Genomic DNA, 17,103 nt, shown 5'->3' with positions numbered 1-17,103 from the left:
CAACAATAATTTCCAACATCCAAACAAATATATAACAAATCATAAAATCAATATCCCTATAAAATTCATCATACATTCCTTAAATATAGCTCTCTCCAAAGAAATCCAAAGCAAAAAAACCAATCCAAACTCAAATCGAAAAACCAAAGCAAGATCCCAAATCGACTCTCCCCAGGATCCACCCCATACAATACCTCAAGCCACACCCACCCATCACATCCAGACTACCCCATATATCACACGCACACACCAACACACACCAACGCCTTACACACACATATAAACGCAATGACAACGCTATCCATGGTACATATAAAATTATACATACATATAATTACACATACACATATATATTGCATACATATATATATACACATATTAATATCAAATTAATAATTATAAAATTAAATATTTAAAAAAAAATAATTAAATAAAAATTTTAAAATTAATTAAGAACATCTAATTATAAAGAAGGATGTTGATAAATATGACAATTATATTATAATTATTTAATACAATAAAATCAAAACAAAAAAATAAAAAACCAATATAAATCAAGTCAAATAAAAAATCCTAAAACATACCAGAAGAAAGCAAATCAAAAACACTTCAAAGAGCTCAAAACACACTTCTATATTCAATCACACACTACACACACAAACATCACACATATCACACATCCAATCATCATCAATCAATCAATCCAAAATATCAATCAAATCAATTTAAAAATTCATTTTTGCAAAAAATTTAAAAAAAAAAAAAAAAAATAAAAAAAAAAAAAAAAAAAAAAATTTTACAAAATACTGCAAAAAAGAAAATGTTTTAAAACTACTAATTATATTTTTTTATTTTAATTTTTTATTTTTTTTTTTTATTTTTTTTAAAAAATTTTTAAAAAAAAAAATTCTTTGAAAATCTTTTCGCGGTTGGGGCTTGGTGGGGTCTGGGCATGGCTGGGGCGGCAAAAACCTCAGCTTTTTATTTCAGTTTTTTTTCGACTTTTTTTCTGATTCTTTCTTAAGAAAAAATTTCAAATGAATTATGGAATTGTGAAATAATATATCGGCGATACACTAGTAATAAATTTTCATAAATTTTTTCTTTTTTTTTTTAATGCTTAAAATTTTAAAAATTCAAAAAACAAAAAAAAGTTGAAAAAAAAAGGGAAAAAAAAAAAAAAAAATGAAAAAAATTTTGAAAAAAATTTCTGGCGCTCGTGAGCGTCTTTTCGACTTCTCGTTTTTCTTTTGGTTCCAATTTTGCAAAAAAAATAAAAAGTAAAAAAAAAAAAGAAAAAAAATAAAAAAAAAAAGGATTGATTTCGATGTTTGCCGTGTGTCTTTAGTCTCGCTCGTATGAGTAGAAGAGTTTAGACATAAGACTCGATTCGTGGTGACCGGATCGATCGTTTTTTTTGGATCGACGCGGCCGCGCTGCGGCGCGGCGGCGCGCCGTTCGTTCGCGGGGTGTTCCGTTGGTGGGGTGGTGGGGGGGATGGGGGATGGGGCGATGGGCCAGGTGGGGTGGCAGGAGGGCAGGGGAGGAGAGGAGGAGGGAGGAGAGAGAGGAGAGGAGAGAGAGAGAGGAGGCGGAGAGGAGAGGGAAGAAAGAAAAAAAAAAAAAAAGGGGTCGATTCGAAGTCGTCCCCGGTCCGTGCCCGTGATCGGCCGTTTGATTGATGATATAAATTTTTTTTTTTTTTTTTTTTTGGGAAAAAAACGGAGGTCCAAAAAAAAAAAAAATTTTAGAAAACTCAGAAAAATTTGTAGACTCCAAATATATTTTTAGTTTTGCCACGTGGTCTTTAAATAAATTTTTAAAAATCATCAAAGTTTATATTTTCGAAAAATCGAACCCGATTTTTAAAATCCAAAAAATATCAAATAATTTCTTAAAATTTAAATAAAATTAAAATATCAATAATACTTATAAAATAATAAAATTTAAAATTTTGGGGTGTTACATTTATGCAGAAAATTCGATAGAGTTTTTCCTATACCTAGAACTTACCCAACCTGCAAAGTAACTCAAATCACACTTCTATATCACAAGCCTCAAGCCCACATATTATCAATATCATATGGCACCTCCTGGGCCCTCCAAACCAAACCAAACCAAATTCAAGCATTCAAATAATTTAATTATAAGGCTATTGCAAAAGGAATCATAATTTTCTGAATATCCACGAATATTTTATGAATTTTATTTTAAATCCGGTATTAGGCAAAATGAACAACTTGGAGTTCGGGTTTACCTATGCCAAATTTGACACTTGAAACGCATTCGTAACATCTGAAAATTCTAGGATCGACTCTAATATTGACCATGTTCTAGGACGAACTGTTGAGTAGCCGGGTCTGGCCGAAAACTTAGTCCTAGGAGCATGAGCTATTATGGATCCGATTACACCTAAATGAAGCCAAAAAATGTTAATAATTATCATAAAATTATTTTTAATTTTCAAGAATTGATAAAGCCAGAAAATCTCACCAAGTGATCTGGACCGTCTGATGATCGCCTTTTTCAAACGGTGTTCGATCGGAGCAGGGCCGGCTCCATCTCGAAGGTTTTATCACCATGAGTCCAACAGTGGTCTCATATCGTCGATCCGACAGTTGGATTGTTGGAAATCTCATCGAAAAGTTGCAAAACAGTGATTTTCTCTCTCCTCGCCGGCGCTGGAAATGGCCACCAAATCCGACGAGGTTAGTCTCATCTGAAAGAGCTCTCTATCATACCAGGAGTCCATAGCTATTGGAATCACTCCGATTGGACGTCGAGATCGTTGGATATGAGCATTCAAAGTTTAAGACCCAGTTTTCTCTCTCTAACAAAAACCACAGTTACCGCCGCCCATCACTGCTGGTCCTTGGCTTGTCGGCATCGCTTGAGGTCCTTGGTCACTCGCCGATCAGTCATCATCCATGGGGGTGGTGTTGGCCAAAGCAAAATGGGGAGGAAGAGGGAGATACGTGAGAGGGAAAGAGAGGTTGAGAAGGGGGGGGGGGGGGGGGGGGAGAGAGGGTGTTTGGTTATCGGAGCTTTCATCTTTCTTTCTTTTTTTTTTTTTTTTTTTAATTTTGACGCAAACTGCATCCTGCATGGCCACCTTTCTCTTTTTTTTTTTAATTATTATTATTATTATTATTATTATTATTATTTTACACTACCAAAACCAATAAAAAAATTTAATAACATTTAATTAAATTTCTTTATAATATAACTAATTAATAATTCAAGCACCATTACTAAATTTTTAAATTATTTCATTTAACTAAAATAATTAACATATTAAAATATTTATGTTTGAATACTATATAAAATATTTAAAATTTATAATAGAGTTTAGATATAAATGATATATAACAATAATGTACTCACACTCATACTCTTAGAACCATGCTTAATTAATATAGAATTTTCAATAATATTAATAATATAGAATTTTCAAATTAATGACAATAAAAATCTAAGTACAAATAAAAACAGGATAATACTAATATTTTAATATCTAACATAATATTAAACTTTAAAACTAATCATTTAAATTTAAAATTAAAACTTTAAAATAATTTTACAAAATATGTTTAAAATAAATAAAATATCATTAAAATAATTATTTTATAATTTATTTAAAATTTATAATTTTTGAGGGTATTATAATAATTTTTATAATTAATTTTTTATATTTTATTTTAATACTACTAACTTTTTAATAAAAATATATTATTTTATTATTAAAAATTAGAAATTTATTGTTTTAATTTTTTTGCTAAAAAGTAGACTTATTTACTTAAACAAAAAGTTATAATTAATTAAGACGAAAACGACTTATTTGGACAAATGCAAAAAGTTGAGAGTCAAAATCGGGTTTTTCTACATTAATTTTTTTCTCTTTACCTTCCCTCTCCCCTTATTCTCCCTTCATATTCTATACCTTTTTGATGTCTTTCTCCTTATAATGTGTTGGTATAGAGTAAAAAAATATTTTATAAAATAAGATAAAGTAATAAAAAGCAAGGCAGAAAATTTTTTTCAATCTATCAATTTACAGATTGTTTGGATGGAAGAATTTTGAGGGTAAAATAAAGTAAAATAAGGTTATAAGAGATTTTCAAATTGTTTAAGATGATGATATATAAGAGAAATGATTTTTTGGCACTTAACCCTCAAATCCTTCCATTTTTCAACCTCCTGATTTAGTGGGTTGAAGGTGTTAAAGTTTTTGTATTTTTATATTATCATTTTTTTTAATTTCTAAAAATCCAAAATTATCCATTCTTTATTTTCTTATTTAATTATTTTATAAAAAAATATATTTATAATATTCATATTTAACTTTACTTTCTAATATCTTCCCTCTAAAATAAAACAATATTATTAAATTTTCATTTACCTTATTTTATTTTATTTTTTTCTTAAATATAAAATAAATTATTATTTTACTTTACTTTATTTCACTATATTTTATCTTACTATACCTTATTTTACTAAACTTTCTTTCACCCCAACTAAATAAAATATTAACGATTGAAAAAGTGAAGATTTTAAAAGTTTTAAAATCTTCAAAAATCTTATTAAAAAAAAAAATTTACTATCAAACAAATAGAGTGCTCTAAAAATCCATTTCTTACTTTTAAAATCTCCTCCCAAACAAGCTGTTGAGCTCACAAAACTCACAAATCACGTACTTCTTTACCACATACCCATCGAAACCACCCATTTTCAAACCTATCAACATCTGCAACCTCACACTTGACACAGATGGAGCAGAGAAATTATAGCAAAGAGAAAAGGTTTAGGAACATTCTATAGGACTCTCTTTCCAATCCTAGTGCTGTATTTGCCTATGTAAAGCAGAAACGCAAAGTCGAAGCTAGCTCCTTCCTAAATCCCAACTTCATTTCTGTACTTGCTTAGCAATTTTCACTCGCCTAGTTAATTTAGTCTAGGGAAAGCGAATCGTTATCGTGATAATTTCATATTATATAGAGGAAAAATAAAAAATAAAAAAGCATAATAGAATTACAAATTATTAAGACTCGAGATCAACGTAATAGAGCCCTCTCTTTATTTGGCTCTTTTTTATCTTTAGAAAAACTCCTCTTTTTCTCTTTTACCATTTATTTTTTCTCTATTTTTCTTTTTCTTTTTCTTTTTTTTTTTATTTTTTAAGTGGCTAGTGTTTTCATAGGTAATTATCCTCTAAATTTTGTATTTTTTAATAATTTTTTAATTTATATTCTTTTGAAATAAATTTTAGATATATGTATGAAAAATCTATTTTATTGATAAATTTTAAGTTATTTGTTTAATTTTTATTAAAAATTTATTTTGTTTTTTCTTTATTTTTATGGAGTTATTTCTCTTAGTTGATTTATTTTGTCTTTGTTTTATGGAGTGTTTAAATATGTTATTTTGTTATATAGATAGGATGCTAAAATTTGAAGGAAAATTGTTATTTAGTCTCTTATTTTAATGAAACTATCAATTTAGTTAAAGTATTTTGAAAAATATACTATTTAGTTCTATTAAACTATTTAATCACTCTGTTAAATTTTCTTTTGGTCAATACTAATCAAATTATTATTTAGTCATATTTTATTGAAATTAATTAGTTGATTATTATATTTTAAAAAATCTTACTATTTAGTTTATTTATTTTAATAAAATTAATAATTAGATCTTATATTTTGAAAAACATATTCCTATATAAAAAAATAATTTTTCTTGTGTTTGTATTTTTTTATTGGAAATTAATTTTTTTAAATTATCGACTAGAATACTCAGAGATCTAGATCAAGTAATGCTTGATAAAGTATTATTTCTCAATAAAAAAATATAAAAATAATACACAAGAAATTAAATAAAAATGCTTGAATAATTAAAAAAAATGTAAGTACAAATTTAGTTTCCGTTCAACAAAATTTATATTTTTTACTTAGGAATATAATTTTCAAAATATAGAAACTACCTAATCAGTTTTATTAAAATAGAAATATTAAATTATTGTGTTTTTCAAAATGTAAAGACTAGTTAATTAACTTTATTAAAATAGAGAGGTTAAATAATAGTTTGATTGGATGAAAAATTTGTTAATTAATGAAAAAATCAACGGAGAGACTAAATAATTTAACGGACTGAAAATAGAAGGATTAAATAATGTATTTTTAAAAAATAAAAGAAATAAATAAATAATTTTATTAAAATGTAGAAACTAAATAGTAATTTTTTTAAATTTAAAAGTTATAATATTAGATTTATAAAAAGACTATAAAATCAATTAATCGCTACCAAAATTAATATGCTTTTCATTGGTTAGTTAAATTAAATGTTCTATGAATACGATTAGATTTTTTAAATTAAGTTAATAACAATAATTTTTTTATATAATTAATTTATATTGAATTTATAATATAGTAATCTGATAATTTATATTTTAAATTTGTATTTTATATAATTAATGATTTTTTTAAATAAAAGATTTTTAAAATAAAGAAAAATCCTGAAGATTTTATAGGATTTATTCATTAAAAAAAGGGGTCCCTTACAGGGAATACAAAGGCTTCAATTAATATATTTATTCTGTAGCCACCGAAGTTTTGTACTGAGCTAAAATAACGTCTAATTTATAATTTTTATTTTTTAATTTAATTTTTTATTATATTTTTTAAAAAATAAATTATTATTATTAAATTAGATTTAAATTAAAATTTTCTTTAATTTAATTTAAATAAATTTTTATTTGTTATTTTATTTTTAATTTAATTTTTTATTATATTTTTTGAAAAATAAATTATTATTATTAAATTAATTTTAAATTAAAATTTTCTTTAATTTAATTTAAATAAAATTTTATTTGTTATTTTATTTTTTAACTTAATTTTTTATTATTTTTTTAAAAAAATAAATTATTATTATTATTAAATTAATTTTAAATTAAAATTTTCTTTAATTTAATTTAAATAAATTTTTATTTGTTATAATAATAAAATTTTAATTAATTTATAATATAATTGATTAAAATGTTTCTTTAATTCTTTTTATATATATTAATAATAATTTTTATGATTATTTCATTTAAAATGTAATAAAAATATTTTATTTAAAAAATAATTTATATTTTATAAAATTTTTATATTTTATTTCATAATTTGAGTAAATTAATATTTATTTTTTATAAATTACAAAAAATACATTAAATTAATAAAAATAATATTATTTTAAAATATATAAATATAATATTTTTTATTATTAATATAATAAAAAATTAAATTACTAATAATGAATTAAATTATTTAATTTTAATAATAATAAAAAATATATTATTATTAATTAAAAATAACATTCTATTATATTATTTTTTAAAAATATTATATCACTTTATATAAATTTATAATATAAAATAAATATATTTTATAAAAATTAAAATTTTAAAATATTGTTATTTTTTTATTAATATAATTAATATTAAAAATACATATTAATTTTTAAAAAATAGATTCATAATTTTAATATTGTAACTTTAATTATTTTTATTTATGATTAAATTTTTGATATAATTATATTTATAATTTATTTTTAAAATTTTACTTCTATATAAAAATATAGTTGCGAGATAATCTATACATAAAAATATAGATATTTAATTAAATTTTAAAAATAAATTTATTGAAAATTAATTAGAATAAAATATAAATAATCAAAATATTAGTTATCATTATATTCAATATATAATTATAATAAAATAAAAATTTTAAAAGTTTAAGAAATATAAAATAAGAAATTTATACAAAATTAATAATTAAAAAAATATTAAGTAAATATATTTAAATAAATAAAATTTACAAATGATATCTAACTTTTGAAAGAAATAATAAAAAAAATAATGCAAATCAAAAAAGATTTAGAAGCATTTAGGTGAAATGAAAATACTTGATAAAAAAAAATATTTGATATTTATTAAATATCTCATATGACATACTATATATATATAGGCAAGTAAATGAAAATTATTTAAGTAAAAATTAATTTATAATTAAATATTAATTAATTAAAAAATAATAACAAACATTCAAATTTAATTTTTATAACAATAAAGTGTTTTCTATTTATTTGGCTATTTCAATTAAATCGTTATAAGTTGATCATAATGATAATAATAATAATAAATATTAATTAATATCAGAAAAGTAAAATAAAAAGAATGTTAAATTATTAACATAAAAGATAATACATACTAATCATAAATAAGTCAAATATTTATATTTTATTTTTATAATTTTTTATATAAACTGTACTTTTGTCTCTCAAATTTTTTAATAAAAATTTTATAATAAAAATAATAGAAAATATAATAATATAATAAAAATATTTATTAAAAATATAAAATAATTTAAGATTGATTAAATTATATGATATTTTATTATGAGATTATAAATTAATGATTAATTTTTTTTTAAATTAATGGCTATTAATGATTTATTATTATTATTATTATTATGGAGGGTAACATGTGGTAAATAATATTTTTACATAAATGAATTTATAAAAAATTAATATAAATAATTTTTAAATATTATATTTAATAATAAATGTTCTTAATTTTTAAAAATTAAATTAAAAATAATAATAATTTAAATAATAAATATTGAGGTAGTATTACAAATAATAATAATAATAATAATTAAAAGAGAAATAAAAAAATAAATAATAATTAGTATTTATAAAATAATATAAGTAATTTTTAAATATTATATTTAATTATAAAATATCTTAAATTTTTAAAAAATAATAATTTAAATTATAAATATTAAGATAGTATCATAAATAATAATGATAATTAAAAGAAAAATTAAATAATAAAATAATAATTAATACAAAGAAGAATATTTATTATTGACTATGAGAATCAATGACTTATTATTATTATTATTATTATTATTATTAACGTAAAATGTAATAAATAATATTTTTATATAAATAAATTTATAAAAAAATAATATAAATAATTTTTAAATATTACATTTAACCATAAAAAATTTTAATTTTTTTAAAATTAAATTTAAAAAAAAATAATTTAAATAATAAATATTAAGATAAAATTATAAATAATAATAATAATCAAAAGAAAAATAAAAAATTAAATAATAATTGATATTTATAAAATAATATAAATAATTTTTAAATATTATATTTAATTATAAAATATTTAAATTTTTAAAAAATTAAATTTTAAAAAAGTTAATAATTTAAATTATAAATATTAAAATTATATTATAAATAATAATAATAAATAAAAGAGAAATAAAAAATTAAATAATAATTAATATTTATAAATAATATAAATAATTTTTAAATATTATATTTAATAATAATTAAAAAATTAAATAATAATTAATATAAATTTTTTTAAAAAAAATAAAAAAAATCTGTCACCCTCACCAACTCCAACCGCCAATTAAAATCAATTTCCACCTAAAGACTCGTCCTATAAAAATGTTCTGTGACCTAACTACATCCCCGACTTGTTACCCAATCTTTTCTCACCACACACAGCACCTTCCCTGCAATCCGGCCAAGCCCTCCTTTCTTCTTCTCTGTCGTCTCGTCTCACCTTCGCATTATTTTACATTTACCCCTACGCGTATGCCTTCTTCGCTACATATAAAAATCGTGAGAGATTTATTTATTTTTTATAATTATAGAAAGTTCCAGAGGGAGAAGAAGGCCGTGACCCATTTGCCAGATATTAGAAGACGCCTACTCGCAGATTGTACAGAGAAATTGGAGGATCGCTAGACTTGAGTGTGTGTGTGTGTGTGTGTGTGATCGATAGCCAGATAGAAAAGAAAGCGAATGGGGCCTGGAGCTGCATTGACTGCGGCCGCGAAACAAGCTGAACGATTGAGGATTGATGGAAACAACTATTTCAAAAAGGACCGATTTGGAGCTGCAATTGATGCTTATACTGAGGTACTAATTCAAATTGATCGAGATAAAAGAGAACAAAAAATTGATTTTGGACCATTTTTTCATGTGCTTTTGAAATTTCTTGAATAGGGATTTGTTGGATGAGTTTGTCTTTTATTTATTTATTTTTTTTCTGTAAGGCATAAATTCAACTAATTTAATGTTTCATTTCTGTTGTTGAAACGCTAGGCAATTACGCTGTGCCCTAATGTTCCCATTTATTGGACGAATCGGGCTCTCTGTCATCGGAAACGGAAGTATGTACAAGCACTGGCCTCTTTTTCTTTGCCTTTAACCGTCCCTTGGTTATTTTTCTTTTGGGAATGATTTATTTTTTGCCCCGGCTTTCACTTTTTTTTTTGGGTTTATGATATTGGAATTCAGTGATTGGACGAAAGTTGAAGAGGATTGTCGCAAAGCGATTCAACTTGACCACAATTCTGTGAAGGTATTGCTTTTGCTCGATGATGCTGTGTCCTCTGCTCCATTTTTTTTTTGTTGGAACTTGCATAGTTGCATACTTGTGTCTGAACTTGATCACACTTGATAAACCAACTGCCTGCGCAATTGCTTACTGATGTCTGAACTTGATCACATCTGATAAAATCAACTATTTATAAAGGTGCTAATAGAATGTTGTGGTCAAGAATTGCCGAGTTATTATCATATGGAAAATTTTATGGTTTGAGATGTTGACAGAATGACCAACATTAATGTGCATCGTCAACACCAAAACTTCTTATGTATTACTGAGTGGGCAAGTAATTAAAAATGATGACCATGGGCAGAGAAGATCATTCAATTTATCCAGTGCAACTCATACACATAAACAATTGCACATTGACAACATATTTGTTTTAGAAAGGCACGCTTTGGTATGATGCCAGGTTATTTCTTCACCAGTGTTAAGGCATTCATGTTCAACACATGTTAAACTTTTTTTTTTTTTTTTTTTTTGTGTTATTTCATGGGATTTTTCATTTGATGGCCAGGAAAAAACCTTATAGTAAGTGACAACTAAAATTGGGGTGCTGCTCAACTACAGACACTAGATGAATAGCAAACTATCAAAGTATACTAGTAGAGATTAACCAGCAAGCTAAAGAAAACTTCCCAACAAGCCTTGTACAGCACCAAGAATATGATAAAAAGAAATTTGTAAGATTTAATTATCTCAATGGCAATGGATCTCCATACAGTCTTTTGATTAGGGGTGTGCAAACGGTCGGTTCGGTTCCGAACCGAACCAAACCGACAAAACCGAAAATCGAAAATAAAAAATTTTAAAAACCGAACCGAACCGATTGATAAGAGAAAACCGAACCGAATCGAACCGATAAATATCGGTTCGGTTCGGTTTTAAACCGATCAAACCGAAATTTATAAAATTTCATATTTTTAACATTAAATCTAAATAATAAAAACATAAAAATAAAAAAAATTAGAAATCAAAACTAAAAAATCTTAAGGTTCGGTTAGGTTTTCTTTGATTTCGGTTCGGTTCGATTTAATTTGGTTCGATTTTTTTATTTCCTATATATATTAATAATTTCGGTTCGATTCGGTTTTTTTGATTTTTTTATGAAAATAACCGAATCGAACCGATTAATCCGAAATTATCAAAATTATAAACTGAACCGAACCGATTAAATTTTAAAACCGAACCGATTGAACCGAATTAATCGGTTCGGTTCGGTTTTTCGGTTTAAACCGAAAACTGCACACCCCTACTTTTGATGACAGCAAATGCTTCTCGTAAGCATCCATCCACATCTTCAAAATCCTAATTTTCCTCATACTTTTCTCCCCATAGTTATCACAAACTAGCAATTTATGTTTGCCTCTCTCTCTTTTTTTTTTTTTTTTTTTTTCTATATATTAAATGATATCCTCTATCAGTTTCAATATCCAGTCTTCTGAGCTGGTGAACTGAACATCCAAACAATTGTCATTATACTTGCTGTTTCATTCTTACACTTTTGAAACTTTATATTGAATTCTTGAACATTAGTATTTTATTGCAAGTTATATGGCTTTTCTGTTACTATTAGTCTTTGTACGTCTACATTCATGTTGTTCTTGCAAAGGAAAAGAGCATCAAGCCATTGTCACTCTTCTGTACTAAAAATAACGAACCTTTTTGTTCATTGGCCCACTTCTCAATCTTTTATATCCTTATTACTTTCATCTCTCTCTCTCTCTCGGTGAGACTTCCTCACTAAATTAGAGTGAACCACCACATAAGAGAGAGTATCTGCATGTTTGTTTTACCGAAATTTTTTGTTTTGATATTGCTTGACATTCTGTAAATCAATAAGGTCAGTTTAAAGGAGAAAGAAAGGGGAACCTTGTGATGATGATTCTATGTCGCTAAAGAGCACGAGTTGTTCTTCCCTTCCAAAAACATGATCTCTATAAAAAAAATAATAATAAAAGAAAAGGAGTATTCATCTTTGAGCTGAATCAATTATAGAGTAGAATGTTGCTTCAAATGAGATGAATATGAGGGTGAGGGAGAGAGAAATAATGAGAAGAGAGAAAAGTATCCTCCTGAAAATACGAAGAAGAATTGCTTATGATGGAAGATGTTTATGCTCGAAAGCAGTGTAGACTGCTTATTTTGCCATTTGCATGTCAAACTCCTTATGCTTTCAAAATAAAGATTGATCCTTTAATGTATGTTCAAAAAGAAGCCAGCATTTTACAGCTAGCATCAAGGCACTCAGTATTGTTCTGCCAGCATTTACCAAACTCTCTCTCTTTCTCAGCTTATTGTTAACAGAATCAATGGGCTTCAATTTAATATCTAACCTTGTAATGATCCTCCTTAACTTGCTTATGCACATATATATGTTTGCGTGAATGTGCAGATATATTTTATTACAATCATGTGAAGTTCACCCTTGTTTTGCCGACAGGCCCACTATATGTTGGGACTTGCATTACTACAGAAGAATGAGTTAGCTGAAGGAATAAAGGCATTGCAAAAGGTAAGTAGTTATCATCTTGAAGCTACTTTTGTAGCAGACAAGTGGTGCAATTTGCATGTTGATGTTTTTTTGGCTGTAGGCGTTAACACCTAGAAATAGGACCATTAACAAGGGATGAATAGAAACATTTGAAGAACAGTTGCAATAAAAGGTTCTTCAATTATTCAAAATCCAAATTCTTATGTCCAACCTGGTCAGGTAGTAATGAATATTAAGTAACAAGAGAAGATGGTTAGTCTCTCTAATATTAAAATCCTAAAAATTATAAAGTAAAGATTCAAACAACTGATTCTTCCGAGGGACAAAGCTGATAATGGGTGCATTATGAAGTGTAAATAGAGAAATTAGCCGTTAATATCTTGCTAAGTTGTATCACTCTTCTGATTTTTTTTTTTTTTTTTTTTTGTAAAATACTAATTTGTTGTCTCTTTTAGCTTCAGCCTATTGATTTCACTTAGTGACAAAGTTTCAACAGTGTCAATTGAATTTGAATATCCACATGTAGTAAACCCATACATCTGCCCCTCTGTACCTTTCTTTTATCCTTTTTTGAACTTCTCGTCTTTTGAGGGATAGTATGAGTGATTAGTGCTTAATAATATAATATAAAAGTAATGTGCAATCCGCTAAGAGAATATGAAAGCATGTGTGACTGGCCTACAGAGCCATATTTCTTCTAGTTAGGGATCTGTATTCAAAATTACTTTTGCAATGACAAAGTTCCTATAATGTCCATATATCAAGGTGCTTAACCTGTTCAGTTGTTTGATCTCAATATCAAAACGTTACCAAATATTTCTGTTGTTCAGCAGTATGTGCTTATGTGAGGGTCAACTGGACGGCTTTTTTCTATCATGAAAAAAAATGAAAGCTTGGAAAACTTATGGACATTACCTGAAATGTATGCAGCCAGAGCTGATATAGCTTTCCCAGTGCCAAAAGTATTTAAATTTTATGGCTTTATATGCAAAGTGGTCTCAAAGAGATTGGCTGGAGGTTTCACTTTTTCTACAGAACTGTGAACAGTTAGATTAGAACCAATCTTGCTTGTTTGGTTGGGAATTTTACTTAAATTTTACATGGCAACTAAAAGCTATTTTAGGTGACAAGGGTCCTATGGTTATGGATCTAGTAACCTACCTCTGATTGGATATGAGGACTAATATGTTTGCTGCATGTTTTCACTTTTGGAAGCCTCGCAGGAATGTTTATTCTCTAGGCTCCAGCTATGGAAGATGTGAATGCTCATGCAAGTGCACTTAGATTCAATTGGTCGTGATGGTTTTCCCATTATTATATTTTGATATTGTGAAAATTATGAACTGTAGCTTGTGGGATTTTTAAATAATAGATGTGAGAGGGAACAAGTCAGTTGAGTAACATGTACTTGAAAGAAGGCGACCTGGTTTGGCTGTGATTGCTATCTCTGGATAACATTTTAGAGAACTTGAAGTAGCTTTTTGAGCATATTATATGATATAGTATCCATTGTTATATAATATCTTAATATGTCAGGTGCTAGTTAGATGCTGTTGTTTATAATAAAGATTTGATCCTAAGCATTAGATTTAATTATCTTTTATGGAGATCTGAACCCTTCATTTTACAGGCTCTGGATCTTGGTAGGGGTGCAGGCCCAAACGGTTATATGGTAGAAGAGATCTGGCATGAGCTAGCAAAAGCAAAATACATGGAATGGGAGCAAACATCTACTAAGCGTTCATGGGAACTACAAAGCTTGAAGTATGTAATCGCAGTGAGTTTAGTCTCCATTGTTGGAAAGGATCCTTGCCTTTTAAATGCTTAGACAACAAATTGCTTGCTTATTTTGCTATCTACCATTCACATCAGTAATCTTTGTTTCTCACAGAGAAGCCTGTGAGAATGCTCTTAAGGAAAAACATTTCCTTGATAGTTCTGAGACAGAAGTATTCTTGGATGAGACAATTGCCCCCCATTTGAAGCAACTGGAGGATTTAGGACAAGTGTTTGAGAAAGCCGTAGAAGATGACACACCAACAGAGGTAGCATCTGTGCGTTTGATTTATATATTATTCTGTCATTGCCGTTCCTTTTAAATTTTGAAAATTTTTCAGGTGCCGGACTACCTATGTTGTAAAATTACGCTTGATATATTCCGTGATCCTGTGATTACTCCAAGTGGGGTTTCATATGAAAGAGCATTTATCCTTGACCATCTAAAGAAGGTTTTCACATTGCACCTTTCGAATGAGAAGTCAATTACTTGCTTTTATTTATTTGCATTGATTATTCGCTTGAGTTCAATGTAGGTGGGCAAGTTTGATCCAATCACACGAGAACCACTTGATCCATCACAGCTAATTCCAAATTTTGCCATGAAGGAAGCAGTCCAAGCATATCTTGACAAACATGGTTGGGCTTACAAGATGGAATGAATTTGATTGTTGGGGGTTTACTCAAAAGAGAAGTTAATATTTGAGCTTCAATGACTGAGGAACTAATAGCAGGAGGGCAGACTAATTCTCTCAAACTTACGGTAGCATCTCTCACGTGCATCATCAATCACGTCTGGTATGTATTTTTTTTTTAGGCTTGTGGTTCAAAGTGTGAATGTGATGCCATGATCATTGTGTATGAGAAGTCTGTAATCTTTTGAATTGTACAGTTATTGTGGTCATATAATTATATTGCATCAGTTGCTGATTGTACATAAATGTACTTAGTCCTTGTGATATTGTGATATGTTGGTTCTTCTATTACTACCACTACGCTGAATACCTCAAAGTAAATCTTATATTCCTACCAAAGAAGAAAAATTAATGCATGGGAATAATGCTAAAAGCTTTCTGTTTGTGTTCTTTTCTACGCAAGAATGGCAGTTGGAGTTGAGTTAGGTTATGTTTGTTTGAAGATGAGAGAGTTTCCAACTCATCCTTAGTAGCCAATTTGTGGATATTATTGATGGAGCAAAACATTTGCATTTTCCCATTATCTGCTGAATTTTTTTAAAACAATTCAATAGAAGTCAAATTTATTAAAATTTATAAAACCTGGCAACCAATTCCAAAAAATGGTGCTAAATATAATAGTAAAAAAAAAAATTGAGAAGCAGATGCTAAAATATTTACATTGCAATTAAAATTATTATTGAGAAAATCACTTTTTAAAATATTTTTATTAAAGAGTATTAAAAAATAATTTAAAATTAAATTTTATACGTTTTAATTATGAAAATATTAAGATAATAAAATAATTTTTTTAACAATATTTAAAATTATGTTTTTATTAAAAAAAATAATTTCAAGACTCTAAATATAATGTCAAATAGTTACTTAAACTATTATCGATTCAAAACACTCCTTCAGTCCCACACAATTAGTTAAAATCATAAGCCATAAGAATGATAATTAAATTAAATTAATCAATTCAGAACATAAAGGGATTGAAAAATATGATAATAAATTTATTATTTATACTAAATAAATTAAATAGTTATATTAAATATAAAGATATTTTGATCCATTATTTACAAGTTCACTCATTCACTCGCACAAATAATAATAATAATAATAATTTTTAATTTTAATTTTTTTTAGCAGTATTATCTTTTTTTTTTTTTTTCTATTAGAATAAGAAGAGTGATATCATCAAGCAGAAACAAAAATGGAAGAATTCACACATTCCGTGGCCATACTAGGCAAGATAATTCTTCATACTTTGTAGGGTTGTTCTTTTGGCAACGTGTGTGGAATAGATCTTATTCCTAGCCCTCTTCTATTCATGAGGAATGGTTACTACGAAACTTGAGAATGGATTGCTTGCTCAGGCTTAGACCTCTATTGGGATATCGTTTAAGCATTTTTGAGGCTAAAGATCCTCTACCAATTCGGTGGGATATCATTTTACCCTAATCACACATTACCCATGTGTTAATTAAAGCCATGATTTGAGGGTGTTAATAATGCCAATAATGGTATTTGGCATATCCCTGAAAGGTTCTGCTTTTTTAGGACTTATCCAATTACTCACTCACAAGATTAATCAAATCAGTTGGCAGACTTTTTCTTTTGGTAATCAAATAGAATGAATGATGTTTGGTAAAAAATTAATAATAATGTCGGTTCAACATTTCTTCCCCTAGATTGAACTTTGTTGA

At 26.6% G+C, this 17,103-nt stretch overlaps 1 protein-coding gene across 2 annotated transcripts; it reads left to right on the top strand.

The window, feature by feature from the left end:
• Nucleotides 1-9,549: 9,549 nt before the first annotated feature.
• LOC110634781 (E3 ubiquitin-protein ligase CHIP) lies at nt 9,550-15,661 on the top strand. Of its 2 annotated transcripts, XM_021783919.2 has the most exons (8): nt 9,553-9,978; nt 10,165-10,232; nt 10,360-10,423; nt 12,894-12,965; nt 14,575-14,708; nt 14,836-14,989; nt 15,062-15,172; nt 15,257-15,661. In XM_021783919.2, the coding sequence occupies exons 1-8, from the start codon at nt 9,862-9,864 to the stop codon at nt 15,380-15,382; spliced, it is 846 nt and encodes a 281-aa protein (XP_021639611.2). In that variant the 5' UTR covers nt 9,553-9,861; the 3' UTR covers nt 15,383-15,661. The 2 variants fall into 2 exon arrangements, with proteins under 2 accessions (XP_021639612.2, XP_021639611.2); XM_021783920.2 differs by lacking the exon at nt 12,894-12,965 and having other exon boundaries at nt 9,550-9,978.
• The last annotated feature ends 1,442 nt before the right edge of the window (nt 15,662-17,103 follow it).

The sequence above is a fragment of the Hevea brasiliensis genome, chromosome 7, assembly GCF_030052815.1.
Source record: "Hevea brasiliensis isolate MT/VB/25A 57/8 chromosome 7, ASM3005281v1, whole genome shotgun sequence".
Lineage (NCBI taxonomy): Eukaryota > Viridiplantae > Streptophyta > Magnoliopsida > Malpighiales > Euphorbiaceae > Hevea > Hevea brasiliensis.
This window is presented reverse-complemented; position numbering and strand designations above follow the sequence as displayed.